The sequence below is a fragment of the Sinohyriopsis cumingii genome, chromosome 2 (assembly GCF_028554795.1).
Source record: "Sinohyriopsis cumingii isolate HCF-2022 chromosome 2, ASM2855479v2, whole genome shotgun sequence".
NCBI lineage: Eukaryota > Metazoa > Mollusca > Bivalvia > Unionida > Unionidae > Sinohyriopsis > Sinohyriopsis cumingii.
In genome coordinates, this window is record NC_142962.1 from 63,369,224 (window position 1) to 63,385,487 (window position 16,264).

General features: G+C 37.3%; 1 protein-coding gene across 1 annotated transcript in view; it reads right to left on the reverse strand.

The window, feature by feature from the left end:
* The window catches only part of LOC149805047 (uncharacterized), a 357,351-nt gene that overhangs the window by 24,040 nt on the left and 317,047 nt on the right, over positions 1–16,264 (reverse strand). Inside the window, exon 83 of the mRNA XM_089946893.1 lies at positions 13,617–13,725. Within this exon, the coding sequence (XP_089803019.1) occupies positions 13,617–13,725 (109 nt within the window). The remainder of the gene's footprint in view (positions 1–13,616; positions 13,726–16,264) is intronic.

A 16,264-nucleotide genomic window follows, 5' to 3' on the forward strand; every position in this document is an offset into this window, starting at 1 on the left:
TTCCTAACCAAATTTTGCAGATCTCCTGATCTGTCATAAGCTGATCTCTCTTTTCTGCCACATGCATGTGTATGCATGTATAGGGTTAACAGCATTTAAGCACAATACTGACTATATAGTGCTGATTAAAAGGTAAGTTAAAACATGTAAAGATTAAAATAAATGCAAAATATTTTAGGAAGATAAACACTTCCCAAAAACATAAGGATATAGTACTACAAGATAAAAGATAAAGGGTAAAGATGTTAAAATCCTCTACATTCCAAGTATATAAAGCTTTAAAAAAAATATAACCCCGAAAAATGGTTAAAAATTTGCTATATAAACCAAGATTTTTTAAAGGTCCAAGATTTTTTTTCTGGTGGCATATCAACATACATAAAGGTTCTTAGTAAGTTCACTTTTCACAAGGTGGAAGTAAATACACTCAGCATAAATGCGGACTACTGTCAGGGGACACTGACAAAGTATATACTCTAGTCAAGGTTAACCATTTCCTCATGGCCAGCAAGTTGCAAATATTACCCAAGAAGCTGCACCATGCCAAGAAGAAGGGTCACCCATGCATTAACACCTGCTGTGCAAGCAACCAGAGAAAACACAGCAGTTCATCAGCAAACTGCAGGAAGCTCTCATCAAAGTGACACCTGATGACACCATCGACTCCAAGTGGTCCCACCCCCATGACTCTGTGTACAATTCAGCCATCACTGCTTACGGGAAGAGAGAGTGAAAAAATGTTGACTGGTATGAAGCCAACCGAGAGGAGATGGAGCCCATGACTGAGGCAAAGAGGAAAGCCCTCCTGGCATACAAGGCTGCATCTAGCCCTAGAACACGACAAGCCCTCAGGACTGCCAAGAACAATGCCCAGATGACCAACCGCTGCTGTACCAACACCTACTGGCTGAACCTTTGCACCAGTATACAGACAGCTGCCAACACCAGGGATGCAAGAGGAATGTATGAGGGTATCAAGAAGGCGACAGGCCCCCCCACTTCCAAGACTGCTTCCCTCAAATCCAAGATGGGCGATGTCATTACAGACCAGGGGAAACAACTGCAGAGATGGGTTGAGCACTATCTCGAGCTGTATGCATCCCAAAACATCGTCACTGACACTGCCCTGGACACCATCCCAGACCTGCCTGTCATGAAGGAACTAGACACTGCCCACCCTGGAAGAGCTTGGAAAAGCCATCAATTGCCTTGCCTGTGGGAAGGCTCCTGGAAGTGATGGCGTTCTGCCTGCTCCAGCCCCTACACATACTCCTTTGCCTCTGCTGGGAACAGGGATACATCCCACAGGACATGCATGATGCCAACATCGTCACTTTGTACAAGAACAAAGGAGACCATAGCGACTGCAACAACTACCGAACAACTACAGGGGCATCTCCCTCCTCTGTATCATCGGAAAGGCTTTCGCCCTTGTTGCCTTGGCATGCTTGAAGATCCTAGCTTCCTGCATCTACCCAGAGTCCCAGTGTGGATTTCGAGCCGGCAGGTCAACTGTAGACATAATCTTCTCACTATGCCAGCTGCAGGAGAAGTGTTGCGAGCAGCAGATGCCCCTCTATATTGCCTTAATAGACCTGACAAAGGCATTTGACCTGGTCATTCGGAGTGGACTCTTCAGACTCCTGCAGAAGATCAGCTGCCCCCCATGACTGCTTGCTGTCGTCACATGAGAACATGCATAGCACAGTGTGCTTCAATGGTGCAACATCAGAGGCCTTCCCAGTCATCAGCAGAGTCAAAAAAGGCTGTGTCTTTGTGCCGGCGCTCTACGCCATATTCTTCTCCATGCTTCTCCAGTATGCCATCAAGGACTGCAGCAAGGGAGTGTACATTCATACCAGGGCTGATGGCAAGCTGTTCAACATCACCTGTCTCCATGCTAAGACTAAAGTCACAGAGGTACTCATCCGTGAATTGCTCTTTGCCGATGATGCAGCCTTGACATCACACATGGAAGATGGACTGCAGCAACTGGTATGCCGCCTCTTCCATGCCTGTAAGGAATTTGGACTGACCAACAGTTTGAAGAAAACAAATGTCATGGCGCTGGATGCAGACTCCCCTCTCTCTGTCACCATTGATGGGTACAACTTGGAAGTTGTTGAGAACTTCACATACCTCGGGTCCAACATCTCCAGCTCACTCTCCATTGATTCTGATGTGAACGGCAGGATTGCCAAGGCAGCAGCAGTGATGGCCAGACTTAACCAGAGGGTCTGGAACAACCCCAACCTCACCAAGAAGACCAAACTGCATGTCTAACAAGTCTGTGTGCTCAGCTCACTCCTCTACAGCAGCAAAACATGGACCGCCTATGTGAGACATGAGAGGAAACTCAACAGCTTCCACCTGATATGCCTGCAGCACATTCTGCATATCCAGTGGCAGGACAAAGTATCCAACACAGAGGTTCTAAATTGCACCAACATGAACAGCATGTTCTCCATTCTCAGTGAGAGGTGCCTTCGCTGGCTTGGCTATGTCAAGAGAATGGACCCAGGCTGCATTCCCAAGGACCCATTATATGGGGAGTTAGCAGAATGTGCATGACCAACTGGACAACCATGTCTGCGCTACAAAGATGTTTGCAAGAAGGACATGAAGATGGCCAAATCAATGTCAATGACTGGGAGAGCTGTGTTAATGACCATTCCACCTGGCACCTAGCTGTCAGACAGGGCATTCAAAAAGTTGAGGAAGACAGAAACATAAAGCAAGCTGAAAAGAGAGCTAGAAAGAAGGAGAAACAAAAGCTTACTCTGGAGCTACACCATCATCTCCCATAGACGGACAGATGCCAAGGAAGGTCAGGGGACACTGGCAAAGTATATACTCTAGTCAAGGTTAACCATTCAGGAGGAATGCACGAGCCAGCCACATGTATGTGCATTCCAACAGGTGAGCAGTGCAATGCTACATATGCCTGCAATTTGTCCTAAACAAAGGGTGCCACTATCCATCGATGAGTTTTATGTTCAGAAGTTTCTTAATAGAATTTTCATTCCACATTTTTTGCCAAGTATGTCAAACATACTGATTTACAAAAAGATCCGAGTCACAATATGGAACCTTTCATTCAGAAAATCTTGAATGCAGGATCTCTTTACCAGCTCTATCCATTCTTTTGTTACCATCTATACTAATGTGACTAGTCAGCTGAGGATATACCTTTTCTAGCTTTTATGAGTGAATAATGCCTCTGTAAAATTTGGGACATTAATGGAACATCAAATATGTAGCTTTGAATGTCTTATGGAGTGTACATGGAATCCAAAAAAAAAAAAAATTTATTTTAGAGGGTTCAAGATATCAGAGAAGTTTGTCATTTATCATTCATTGCATGGTTTTGCAAATGTAGCTTGTTAGCATTATAGGACAGAAGCTGGGGAAGTCAGTATAGTCCTTTAAAGGTTTAGGTATTGCAGGAATTCACCAGTTTCCCAGTTTTATTGAAAATAATGTTTATAAGTGTACTGAATGCTGTCTCAGATTCTAGTTCAGAAAATGATAGTAGATATCATCTAGTCCAGCAGTGTCATAATGGCTTTATCAAAAGAGTTTTGTGGTTTCTTTGAGAGTGAAAGTCTTATTGTAAGTTTTGGCATTAGCAGATTTGAAATTCAAAGGAGCCATTTCTTTCAGATATTTGACATTGCAGAAGGTTTTTGAATAGTGTTATTATGAAAAAGGTTGTAAATTTGTTTCAGCGAATGTGTTTGAAATACCTGGCAGGGCCATGACCAATGTATCAGATTTCTTCAAGTGTCTAACATGGCTGATTTTATGTCTGCATTGATTTACCATGCCACATTCCATAATGATTGCACATATCAGAGAAAGAGAGAGTTTAAGCTAAAGACACAGGAATCTCTGTTTCTTCTTGCTCTATCAAATGGTACAACAAGCTTTAGCACAGTATAAACAGTATTTAATCAGATTGTCATCTATTGAATTAGCATTGAAATTGTTAGGCACTCTCTTGTGGTTGTCTTTGAAAGTGTTATAAAATCATACCTTGTTACTATGTTTAAAAATCTCCAAAGTTTATCCATAGGAACATCCTAGCATATGTTTGTCAATAAAAGTATCAGATAAACTATGGTTTTGAAATAATCAACTATCAAATTTCAATTGCAGAGGCACTGAAATGTTTCCCTGTCTGCCTTGTACAATTTCCATGTTTGTCACAAACTAGGACATAAGCAAAAGTTGTGCACATACCAATAGGTAGAAGGCAATGATGTAAAGGCATATGAAACACATATCCAGCAACACAATGCATTAGAATATGTGTATACTTTTCAATGTAATAAATATAATTTTATAAACAGGTTTCAGGCACTATCTGATTTGTGCAACTTGTTAACATGTAAACAATTATGTGATACTGTTCAAGTTACTTCTCCCTCTGAGGCTCCCCAAGTGTCTAATATATCAATGTCTTCTTGTACGTATGTAAATCAGTCTCATATTGAACATTCTCAAGCATCCACTAAATGTGGTCATTGTACAACAAATGGATCTTGTCTGGATGGATCTTCATGTGTTTATGTAAATAATCAAGGTGATGAAAAGAAATCTGTCAAGTCTAAAAACAATACATTGCATACTACCTTGTCTGAAAATCAATCCTCTGTTCAAAATTATCATGTCTTTGGTCTCCTCAAAAGAAGTCTGCAAGTAATCAATCTAAATATTCAAACCATCCTCCCTAAACTGAATGAGATTAAGTTAATAATACAGCAAACTAGATCAGTCAATATTCTAGGTCTATGTGAAACCTTTCTTTCTGATGATTTGGCTCTCCAAATACAGCGGTTCAACTTTGAAAGAAAAGATAGGGAATCAATGGAGGGTGGGGGTATTCTTCTCTATGCAGACAGTTTCATTGGCTATAACAGACATGTTGATCTAGAGACTGTTGGGGTAGAGAGTATCTGGATTGAAGTAACCCTATCTAAGCCAATACTCTGTTCAGTTTACATGCCATCTGAATGGATTGATAGACTTGAGGTGTAAATTCAAAAAGCATTACTAAAGGAAGATTTAGAAACTATCATATTAGGTGATTTTAGCATTGACTACATGAAAACTCCACCATTAACATGGATACATAACTTTGAAACTTGCAACTTTACTCAATTAATTAACACCCCAACTAGAGTAACAGATCAAAGTGCTACTATCATTGATCATATCTATACTAATAAACCTGAAAACATAAGTGAAATTAATATGCCAGTGTACACACTGAGTGACCAATACCCAGTCTGTATAACTAGACATGTTCTGAAATCATCTAAAAATGGTCAACACATTGAAATACAATACAGGGACTTTAGACAGTTTGATGAGGAAGTGTTCTTAAATGATTTAGTTTGCAAACCCTTCCAATCAGTCTGCAATATAGCTGATGTCAACACTGCCTTAGACAAATGGTATCAGATGTTCCATGCAGCCTTAGACAAGCATGCCCCAATTAAAACAAAAAGGTTTAGAGTACCAAGACATTGTGGAAGCATCTAAAAGAGCTGAACCGACCCAAGACCAGTTGTTTTCTCCCTAGACTTAAGCAAAATGAGGATATAGCAACATCTGTATAAGACATTGTGGAAATGTTCAACAATTTCTTCATTAGCATCTCCAGTATCCAGAACCAGACAAACAACATAACTGAACTTGATGCTCTTCTATCATTTATAAGAGCTAAAACTCCTGATGATAATTATTTTTCAGTAGCTAATGTTAGTGAAGCTGATGGTTTTGATATGCTAATTAAGGTGAATATTAATAAATCCTCTGGATTGGATGGTATTGGTCCACAAAATCTTAAAATTGCTGCATCAGTAATAACAAAGTCACTAATGCATATCATAAATTTACGTATAATGATTGGTAATTTTTCCAGAAACATTGAAATGTGCAATGGTTACACCTATATTTAAGAAAGGAGAAAAGGAGGATCCTGGGAATTACAGACTAATATCAGTTCAACATGTATTGTCAAAATTATTTGTAAAGCACGTAGCCATTCAGGTCTATAAATATTTTGAAACATACTCTCTATTTCATAAAGTGCAATCAGGATTTAGAAAGTACCACTCATGCCAAACAGAACTAAACAAATTAACTGATCTTTCGCGGAATGAAATGGATAATGGATATATGACTGGGATTGTTTTCCTTGACTTCAAGAAAGCCTTTGATCTTGTTGATCATGAAATTCAGCTTTAAAAGTTGAACTGTTACAGGTTCGACAATCCTTCTTTAAACTGGTTTAGATCATACCTAAACCAAAGGTCTCAACAAGTAAGCATTGCCAATATTAGCTCTCAAACTCACACTATTCATTTAGGGGTCCCTCAAGGTTCAGTTTTAGGCCCTCTCCTCTTCCTTATCTATATCAATGATCTACCATTAAATAATGTTGTTGTTGTAGGGTTTAACGCCATTTTTCAGCACAAGATAGGCTATTCATGCCGGCCAGTATTAATGGTGGAGGAAGAACCACCAACCCACAAGAAGCTACTGGCAAGCTTTCTCACATAACCGGATAGGCCAAACCCGAGACTCGACCATTAAATAAGGAATCCACAAATACAGATTTGCTTGCAGATGATGCAACCTTGTATACATCTAGTTCTGATACTGAAGTTATCCAAATGAGATTAAACTCCAACGTTATTAGAGTCCAAAAACTGGGCACAACAAAATAGGATGGTAATTAATGAAGGTAAACAAAATATACGATTTTGGGAACATCACAAAAGTTACACAAGTCAGGAAACCCAGAACTATCTCTTGCAATAAATAATCATCCATTAGAAAATGTCAAACATGAAAAGCTTGTAGGTGTGTCTGTAAATAATTTATTATGGAATGACCATATTGATAAGCTTAGTAAAAAACTGTCATCCAAAATTGCCCTACTCAGCAGAATCAAGAAACATTTACCTATGGAAACTTGCAATTTATACTACAAGTCATATATTCTTCCAACAATGGATTATTGTTCAAATGTATGGTGAAACTGTGCTAAATCTGAGCTTGACAGGATTTATAAACTTCAGAAACAAGCAGCACACATAATTTTAGATGCATCTATTGATCATCCCTCAAAAGCATTGTTTACAGAACTCAAATGGTTCACAGTATATGACAGGACAGATTTTCCCAAGGCAGTTCTTTTATATAAATGTTTACATGGAACTGCACCAGAATATCTTCAGGACTTATTCAGGTCTTTTTCAACACAATACCAGTTGAGATCAATATCACATGGAAATCTTCTAGCACCAAAACCAAGAAGAGGGCAATTTAAAAAGAGCTTCCAATAGTCTGGTACAGTTGTGTGGAACAAGCTTTCACTACATGTAAAATCTGCTGAAAATATTAGAGTATTTAAGAAGAGATATCATGAGCATGTATGTGTTTCTAACAGATAATGGAATTTAGTATTTTAATACTAACTCCTTAAGAGGGCCTCAAGGGAGAATAGTCCTTGATTAATGAGTCACCCTCTATAAATAAAGCATTATTAGTATTATTATTATTATTTCCATTTCTGCCTTCAAATTTGGGAAAATTACTTCTATTTTTATTGGATAGTTGTCACTACCACAGAGGTTCTCATCCACTTTCCTCAAAAAGTGAACTAAAATGTATCACCAAGTCATAAATAAGGATGAGTAATATCTTGTGGCAGGATGCAGTAAGTTATAAAATGTATCAGTGAAAGGTATGCTGTTAAATAAAATGTAGAGTAGCTGTTAAAGTTGCCAAGCAAAACATAAGGTGCTGGCAACTTCAATTGGATTGTCAATATTAAGACTCATTGACTGGAGTGCTTGGGTAAGATATACTGAGCAAAGTTGAACAGTTTTGTGTGTGGACACACTAATAGCTATTTAATAGCTATAGCCTATTAACTGGAGTCTGAGGAGTCTTATTATTCTTGATGACTGACATTTCATCAGTGGCCTTACATGTATCTCTTGAAAAGTTGCTGCATTCTATCAGCTGTTTTAGATTATGAGACTTCTATGACTTTTCTCTGGCATGGTAGCACAAGGATCTCCAGTTTCCATACTTTCTAGACATCCAAAAACATTTAAGAGCTTATTAAAATCATCAGTTACTACAAGAAGTCTTGAATTATTAGTCTTGAATTTGCTCTTTGCTTGGCTCTGAGCATGCATTATCATTCCAGCACGTGGTTTCTGATTTTTTTCTGTGGGCAGTTTCTAACTGATTTTCCACTAGTAGTGTTGAGTTTAATGTTTTTGCTACTGTTACACTGACCACTGGGGCCAGCAGTTTTTTCTGCTCTTCTTGTGAGTTGGACCTAACATGTTCCTTACTATTAATATGGGTTGGGGGGTGTTTCTTGCTAATGCTTCACTCTAAGTTTGGGTGACTGCTTGCACAGGTCTGGGAGGTGAAAAGACTGTAGACTTGGTCTCACCCACTTGTAAGGTAATAATTTTGTTGGGTGCTAATAGAATCTGTGCAAGGTTTATTCTCCACTAAAGCCATTGTTTGTATAAGATTTTGTTGGCAGTTCCAAGAGGAGTTGTGGCTTCCCCAAACTTTCTGACCTCAAAACATCAGGGCTTTCTCATGATGTACATGTTGGATATCCTTCTAGAGTTTCTACTTGGGGCAGTTTATAGAGTGCAAGAAATGGTCATAGGATATTTTCTCCTGGAATGACGATCCATTGTGACCCTTCTGTCCACACATGGGGAAGCCAGACTAGTTTTCTTTCTAAATGCTTCCGTCTGGCAGTTTATGTCCCACAAAGAATTAGGTATGAAAGAATCCGCTAGAATGTTCATAAATCAAGTCATAATCAATGCAGGCAAAGTGGCACAGCAAACATCAGTATGCAAGTGTAGTTGGGAATTCATTTACCATCATAGTAAATGTTGATTCATTGCACTTGGGAGACATTCTGAGTTTTTAATGCATCCCAGTCACACATCAGCAATCTCAGTCCCTTGATTACATAAAACAGTTTTGAGGAGAAATTGCTCTGAGCAAAGCATACTGTCAGGCTGAGCATTGCATCTGCACTCTGCAAGTAACTATTCCAAGCTAAGTTCTTTGACTGTTCTGGGCTCCCCAGCTGGGCCCTGATTGGCTACTGCTATCACAAATGTGATAATTTGCTTGGCTTCTGATTCTCATCAATTCATGTGTACATGAGAACATTTGTGCATTATGTCATTGCTTTTTGTTGTTGTTGATTAGCCTTGTTTCTTGCTTCACAAATGGAGTGACATTTTCATTGATCAAAATTTCATTGAATATAGTTATTTGCTGTGTACTAAGAAGGTCATTTAGTAAGAACATGTAACAAAATATATGACTTCTTATTAAAAGTTGGTACTTTCATAATGTTGATTAAAATTCAATCTAATAGACTGTTTTTGATGATAAAACGAGCATTACATAAATGTTCCATTTACCAATTTTGATCACGATTTTCTCTAAGTTCAACAAATAGGATTAATATTTTTTGTATTTTCTAGTTTAAAAGATTGGGTCCACATCTGACCCCATGGTATAAGTGGGTTTGCAAGTTATCAGGGTGCGAGTTATCAAGGGAGTGGTGTACCAACATTATTTGGAAAGATAGAGAACTTTATTGGATACACCAATTACATACTCTACGTCTGGTAGGGATCAACAGTGTTCAAAATGGGAGTCCAGACATTTCAAACTTGTTATGTCAGAGGATTTATAATTTCTCCTAAATTTTCATTAAGCTAACCCAATTCCACATAACACAATGCTATCTGATTAATAAAGACTGTTTCAGGTCACAGTTATATGTTTATCTGAATTAACATTATGGTTTGAATTATGTTGTATATAGTAAACAACAACAACAACAACAATAATAATAATAATAATAATAATAATAAATAAATAAATTATAATAATAATAATGACTTTATTTAAAGAAGGAGCTCATTCATTTGGATAACTGACCAATCTTCCATGAGGCCTTCTACAATAACATATGTACAAATATGAATATATGTATAATGCATAATTTTGACAAGATCAGGTGTTAAAAATGCTGTTAAAAACTTGCGAATTAATCTACTGCTACAATAAAATATGTAGAAAGCTTCAAGGATGAATGCATACAGGATTAATACAAATGGTAGTAGTGAACATGTGTAAAACATTATAGGTGAGTACATGATAACAATGTTGTAGGAAGTAGTAGTACTGCCTTAAACAAAATCATACAAATGATTATTTCTGAAGATGTTCACTAAGAAGTTTTTTAAAAGCTTGGCATGTGTCAGCTGACATTATATAAGGTGAGATGGAATTCCATAGGTTGACTCTAGAAAAAGCAAAACTCTTCTTAATAAAACTCTGAATTTGGTTTAGGTAAATATAACTTGTTTGAGATGGGTCTTAGTTCATACATATGTATATTTTTAACAAATTTAAAATTACATTTAAGATAATCAGGAGCCAAACCATGTAAGGATTTATAGACTAGTAAACCCTAATTGATTTCTCTGTTGAAATGGAAGACACTTTAGGGTTTTAAAAAGATTTGTTGATGGTGTATCTTAATCAGCATCAAGAATAACTCTAGCTGCTCTTTTTTGAAATTGCAGTAATCTTTCCTGACTTTCCAAACCACTATTACAACAGAAAGAACAACAGTATTCTAGGTGTGGCATGATATATGCATTGTAGAATATCTTTCTCTGTTCTTGAGGGAGATAAGATTTTAATCTGTTCAAGAGAAAAAAGCAGTGAATTAACCTTTTTATTGACTTTATCAACTTGTATTTTCCAGCACAAGATCTGGTCGTTCATAATGCCATGTAGTCTTTCATTTTCAGACTGTTGTATATTCATTCTATTTATCATTACTTTGAAATAATTTTTCTCAATTTTTACTCTTGCTTGACTACCTATGATCATGGTTTTTGATTTGGCTGCATTTACTTTCATACCATTGTGTTCACACCAGTTATTTATTTTTACCAACTCTTTATTTAATTTAGTGCTAATCTCAAGGCCTGTTGATCCAATGTTATATAATGTCATATCATCTGTGAACATGTTGGTGGTGGATAGCTCAATGTGACATGGTAAATTGTTGATGTACAGCAGAAAGAGTAATGGGCCAAGAACTGATCCTTGTGGAACACCCAACTTTATCAGTTTCTTATCTGAAAGTTTATTTAAAATAGAAACTTGTTGTTATCAGCCTTCAGGATAGGATTGAAACCATGTGAAGCTTTCATGGTTAACTTGATATATGCTGAGCTATTTCAGCAGGATTTTGTGATTTACAAGGTCAAAAGCCTTTTAAAGTTCAAGAAACACTGTGCCTACAAGGTTGTCTTGATCTGTTGCTGTTAACCAATCATCTAACATTCTAGTTAGTGTAGTATGTCCTTCGTGGAAGCCTGATTGTCATGAATGTAGCAAATTAAATGATTCCAGGTAGTTTTTAAATCCATTATAAACACGTCCTTCTAATATCTTTGAAAGTGATGACAAAACTGATATAGGTCTATAGTTATTCATGTCAGAAAGATCTCCCTTCTTATGTATTGAAGTTACTTTTGCCAGGTTTAGCCTGTTTGGAAAAATACCTGTGGAAATACTTAGATTGAAGATATACGTAAATGAAGGTGCAGTCACTTGAGATAAAAGTTTTAGGAATTTAGCACTTATTCTATCTAGACCTGTTGCTGCTGTGACATCAAGTTGGTATAAATCATTCAAAATGAATTCAAAGGCTTATTTTAAGGATTCTGAAGCACTGTTCTTTGCTAAGTTTTGAAGAAATATGTTCATTTAATTCATCACTGGATAAGCTTTTCATTTATATTCACAAAATAATCATTGAGTGCATTTGCAATTTCAAGAGGTTCTTGCTTAATATTACCATTTGTATCACTAATACAGGTAAATGGCAGGTTATTGACAGATTTGCCTCTCAAGTTATTGAAGGTTTTCCAGACTTTTGTAGGATTCTTTTTTGTAATACTATCTGATATTTCAGTGGAATAATAAGTTTTCTTTGCCTTTTGAATCAATGACTTGACTATTACTCCATAATCTGTAATTGTCAGTATCTTTTAATTTATGAAATCTATCCCTTGTCTTAATAGCATTCAGTATATCACCGTAATCCAGTTTGGTTGATTTTGTTGCTTGACTATCTTGAAATTAAAAGGAGCATGATTGCGCAGGGTGTCAGTAAACATATCTATCCAGATGTCAAGAGCATCTGATGGGTCTTTAAAAAATTCAGTTACTGGCAAAGGGATATCTTTCAGTTCTTTAAGGAATATTGGTGAATTGAATGTTTTCATTATTTGATCCTTGATATATTTGTGACGATAAGTTTTACTTTTTTGACTTAATTTTCGTGTACAGCATATATAATAATGATCACTTCTGGAATATTGGGGGACTGCATCATTATAACACTACATAATCCCATGTGATTACTCTTGTATAAATATTCATGTAGGAATTTAGTTGTCATGTAAGTCTGTATAGTCATTTTGATGCAGATACATAACATGTGTAGTGGTATTTGTACTAAGGCACACTACATTTTATGGTTCATGTAGTAACATGGATCAGTTTTGTATATTTTTAGCTTACTCAATGTGTATGCCCTATTCTGGTAAGAAAGGGATATTTCATATCCACTGAGTGTTGTATTTTATAATTTCAATTTCATATTTGTTACATAAATAACATGAAGTTACAATAGTATCATAATATCATATCTATTATTGAATAGCTTATCTTCATAATTAAATCTTCATCTTCATTGCTGACTGCAGTAATTTCATATATCCATGTTTATGTGAACATTACCATTTTATAGATTCATATATCATATGTGAATATCATAGATTCATAATTCTGTGGCATCAACTCTGACTGACAAATTGAATGCTGTATCTGACAAAGTGAATGTAACAATTTCATATCTGTAATTTTAACAGAATAGTATAACCAATCTCTGTTATATGTACAATATATGGTGAATTTGGGATATCTAATGTGTGGAAATCTTCTCAATACTTTATTTGGAATTAGAAAAAGCAGTATTTAGTGCATACATCGACTATGTGTATAGATAATTTGTTTAACCTAAATTATGCACTAAATAAAAGATTGATCATTTAGTGAGGTGGTCAGAATTGCACATCTCACTCTGTATATCTAAATTCGTTTCCATTCATAATGTACATTGTAAATAAATATATAATTCCCATAACTGGTCTTTGTCCCACCACTAATCTAAAACCCACTAAGCCTATCTTTGTCAGGCTAATCTGACTGCCCTTCTAACCTAAAGGTGAGGCTGAAGTAGTGTGTTGCACTGGAGATGCAGCAACCCACCATCTCCTCTGCTAAACCAGCAACAATCTCTCCTCCACAGACATGGGATGCAACAAAAAATAAAACAGGTAGCCTGCATTAGTCACTTCCTATGACATGCAGGAAGGAACATCAGGCCTATTCTATATCCCTGGACCCACACTGTGTTTTTCCATTAGGTATACATTTTTTTATTAAATTACCTTCCTTGTGAAGTCAATAAACTCTGACCTAATGCAGGACTTGTTGCCAGGAAATACTCAGTGGGATCAGACTCTGTGTCCTCTGCTTCCAACTGGTATACAAGTGTTCCTACAAAACAGCACATCATCAAAGTAAAAATGCTGTCTATCTCCCTGTTTGTCTGCTTTAGACAATATTTTTTTTGTAAGAATGGGAAAAATGTGATAAATTACTTTTCATGTCAAAACCGAAACCTTTTGATATGAATATATCCTCTCAAAGAGTGGATAATTGTCAATAAGACATGATCCACTAATGCATCTTGCATGCCCATGCATAGAGCAGTCATCTTTTTGATAGATAATTATGGCAGGACATCTGAATGGGGTGGAAAAAGGGCATTCAGCAATTGTGATGTGTAAATACTGCATAATAAATATTTGTTTCATCCTTAAAAACATACATTTTAATAGCCCTAATAACTTACACATTGCTATTGCATAGCTGCATTTGTCAGGCAGATGAGTAGGCTGAATTGTTAACTGATCAAAAACAAAAAGAATTTTGTATATTCACCAAAAGAGGGAGAGATTTACTATCTACAATGCCATTGTTCATCTGAGTCATAACTGTGGGGCCCAGTGAAAAAATGTTTGCACTTGTGCTAATGAGTAAAGGTAGAAGGAAAAGAAGGCAGCATGGGATTGCTAAATTCCTGCCTTCATGATGTCCTCAGAGGAAGAATGAACTCATAATTCCAATGAAACTAGAAACAGCCAGTGTCAACAGACAATCTATGAATCTCACAGCATCTTCTGATGGAAGCCATGTGAATTAAAACAATGTGGGAAGTTGAAGTTCTGACCTCTGTAGAACTGAGGTACCGTAGCAGTTGGAGTGGTAGGAATGCATATGCGAACAGATGATCCCACTGAAAACTGAATGCATCCATTACCCATGCTCCCTGGTCCAGGACAGGAGAAATGTAAAAAGGATGTCAGTTGTTGAGCCTGTTAAAAACAAGTCCACCAAAGGTTTTCACCAAAGTGAGAAAAGGGGCTCTGTATGGAGAAGTGAAAAGACCTTGACCTGGACAAAATGCATCTAATACATTCTTCTTCTTCCAAAATATCTTTTCATTAGGAATGTGGCTGGTTCAGGGGATAATCTGTTCTGAGGCACCCAGCAAAGGAGGTTCCAAATCTCCACACATGTGAATCTTCATGATACTGGAGACATAGGCAGACATTTTGTTGGCAGAGACCATGACACATCAGGCATTCTGTTGATGCAAAGCAATAAATACAGCTTTCATTTCATGGTAGTTGATATTGTGGGACAATTTGTCCAATGACCCTGGAGAATTACGCCCTTGCCTCTAATGAGCAACCGAACCAGATTTTGATGCATCAATGAATAGAACAGAGTCAGGCAGCCAGGTGCATGCATAAGGACCCAAGTTAGGAATCTGTCCAGATTCATCCACCAGTGCAAACAGTGATGATAAACTGGTTCAAGATGGATTGATGCTGAGAGAATGTCTGTAAATTGGAACAGTATAGGGCACATATGGAGACATCATAAGGGAACCATGTCTGCAGCATCATTCAAACTAGGGATAGGTAAAGGTGAGCAGGCAGCAATGTTTCTGCTCATAGCACCTCCAGCAGTGCCAAGATTCCATCTATCTGATCTAGTGGAAATGAGATTAAGTTCTGGTTTGTCAGGAAGTTCATCCCAAAGTACTTCAAGTCCTGCACTGGAATAAGTAACAATTCCACAAGGTAAAAGACCCAACTAAGTTGTCTTGAAAGAACAATGGAACAGATCCCAATGAAGGGAATGAACTTGAATACTGTTGACAAGCCAGTCATCAAAATATCAGAGAATCAGTATTCCAGGTTATCAGAGGTAGGCCATTACCACTCAAATAACATGGACCGCTCCAGTGGCCAAGTGGTTAGAGCATCCGCCTCAGATGCAGTTGGTCGTGCCAAGTCATACCAAAGACATACAAAAATGGTAATAGCAACTGCCTCACTTGGTGTTCAGCATTAAGAGTTTAGTGCTAGGACTGGTTGGCTTGGTGTCAGGATAATGTGACTGGGTAGGATGTCATGCTACATGTCTGTGGCATGATGCCCCATTACTAGACATCACCATAAACAGTCACACTACTGACATCGTAGTGACATGACTGAATTATTTTAAAAGCTATGTTAAAAATCCAAAACACACACATACACACACACGAATCAAATAACATGGGTCAAGACTCTTTAAATATTCTGAATAACAGAACCCAGAAATGAAAAACGTTTGGGGCAAAGCAAAACTCGAGGTATGTGCATTGTGGAGGAAATATTGGGATGTGCAAATAGGCATCCTGAAGGTCAATGGAGAAGGCCCAATCTGGTGGACAATGTACATTTCTTACTGAGGAGGTGGTTTCCATTGTGAAAGGTTCCTCAAGAAGAAATGAGATTAAATGGGAGGGATTGATTATCATGCAAAACATTCCATCTTTTGTTCTTGGTAATCAGGAAGATTCATGAATAGAATGGGAGAGTAGTCATTAGGACCCTTCCCATTTCTGCACAAAAGTGTTTACCTTCTAAAATCAGTTTTAACAGATTGGAATCATTAACCCTCCCTCGCAATGGGAAGG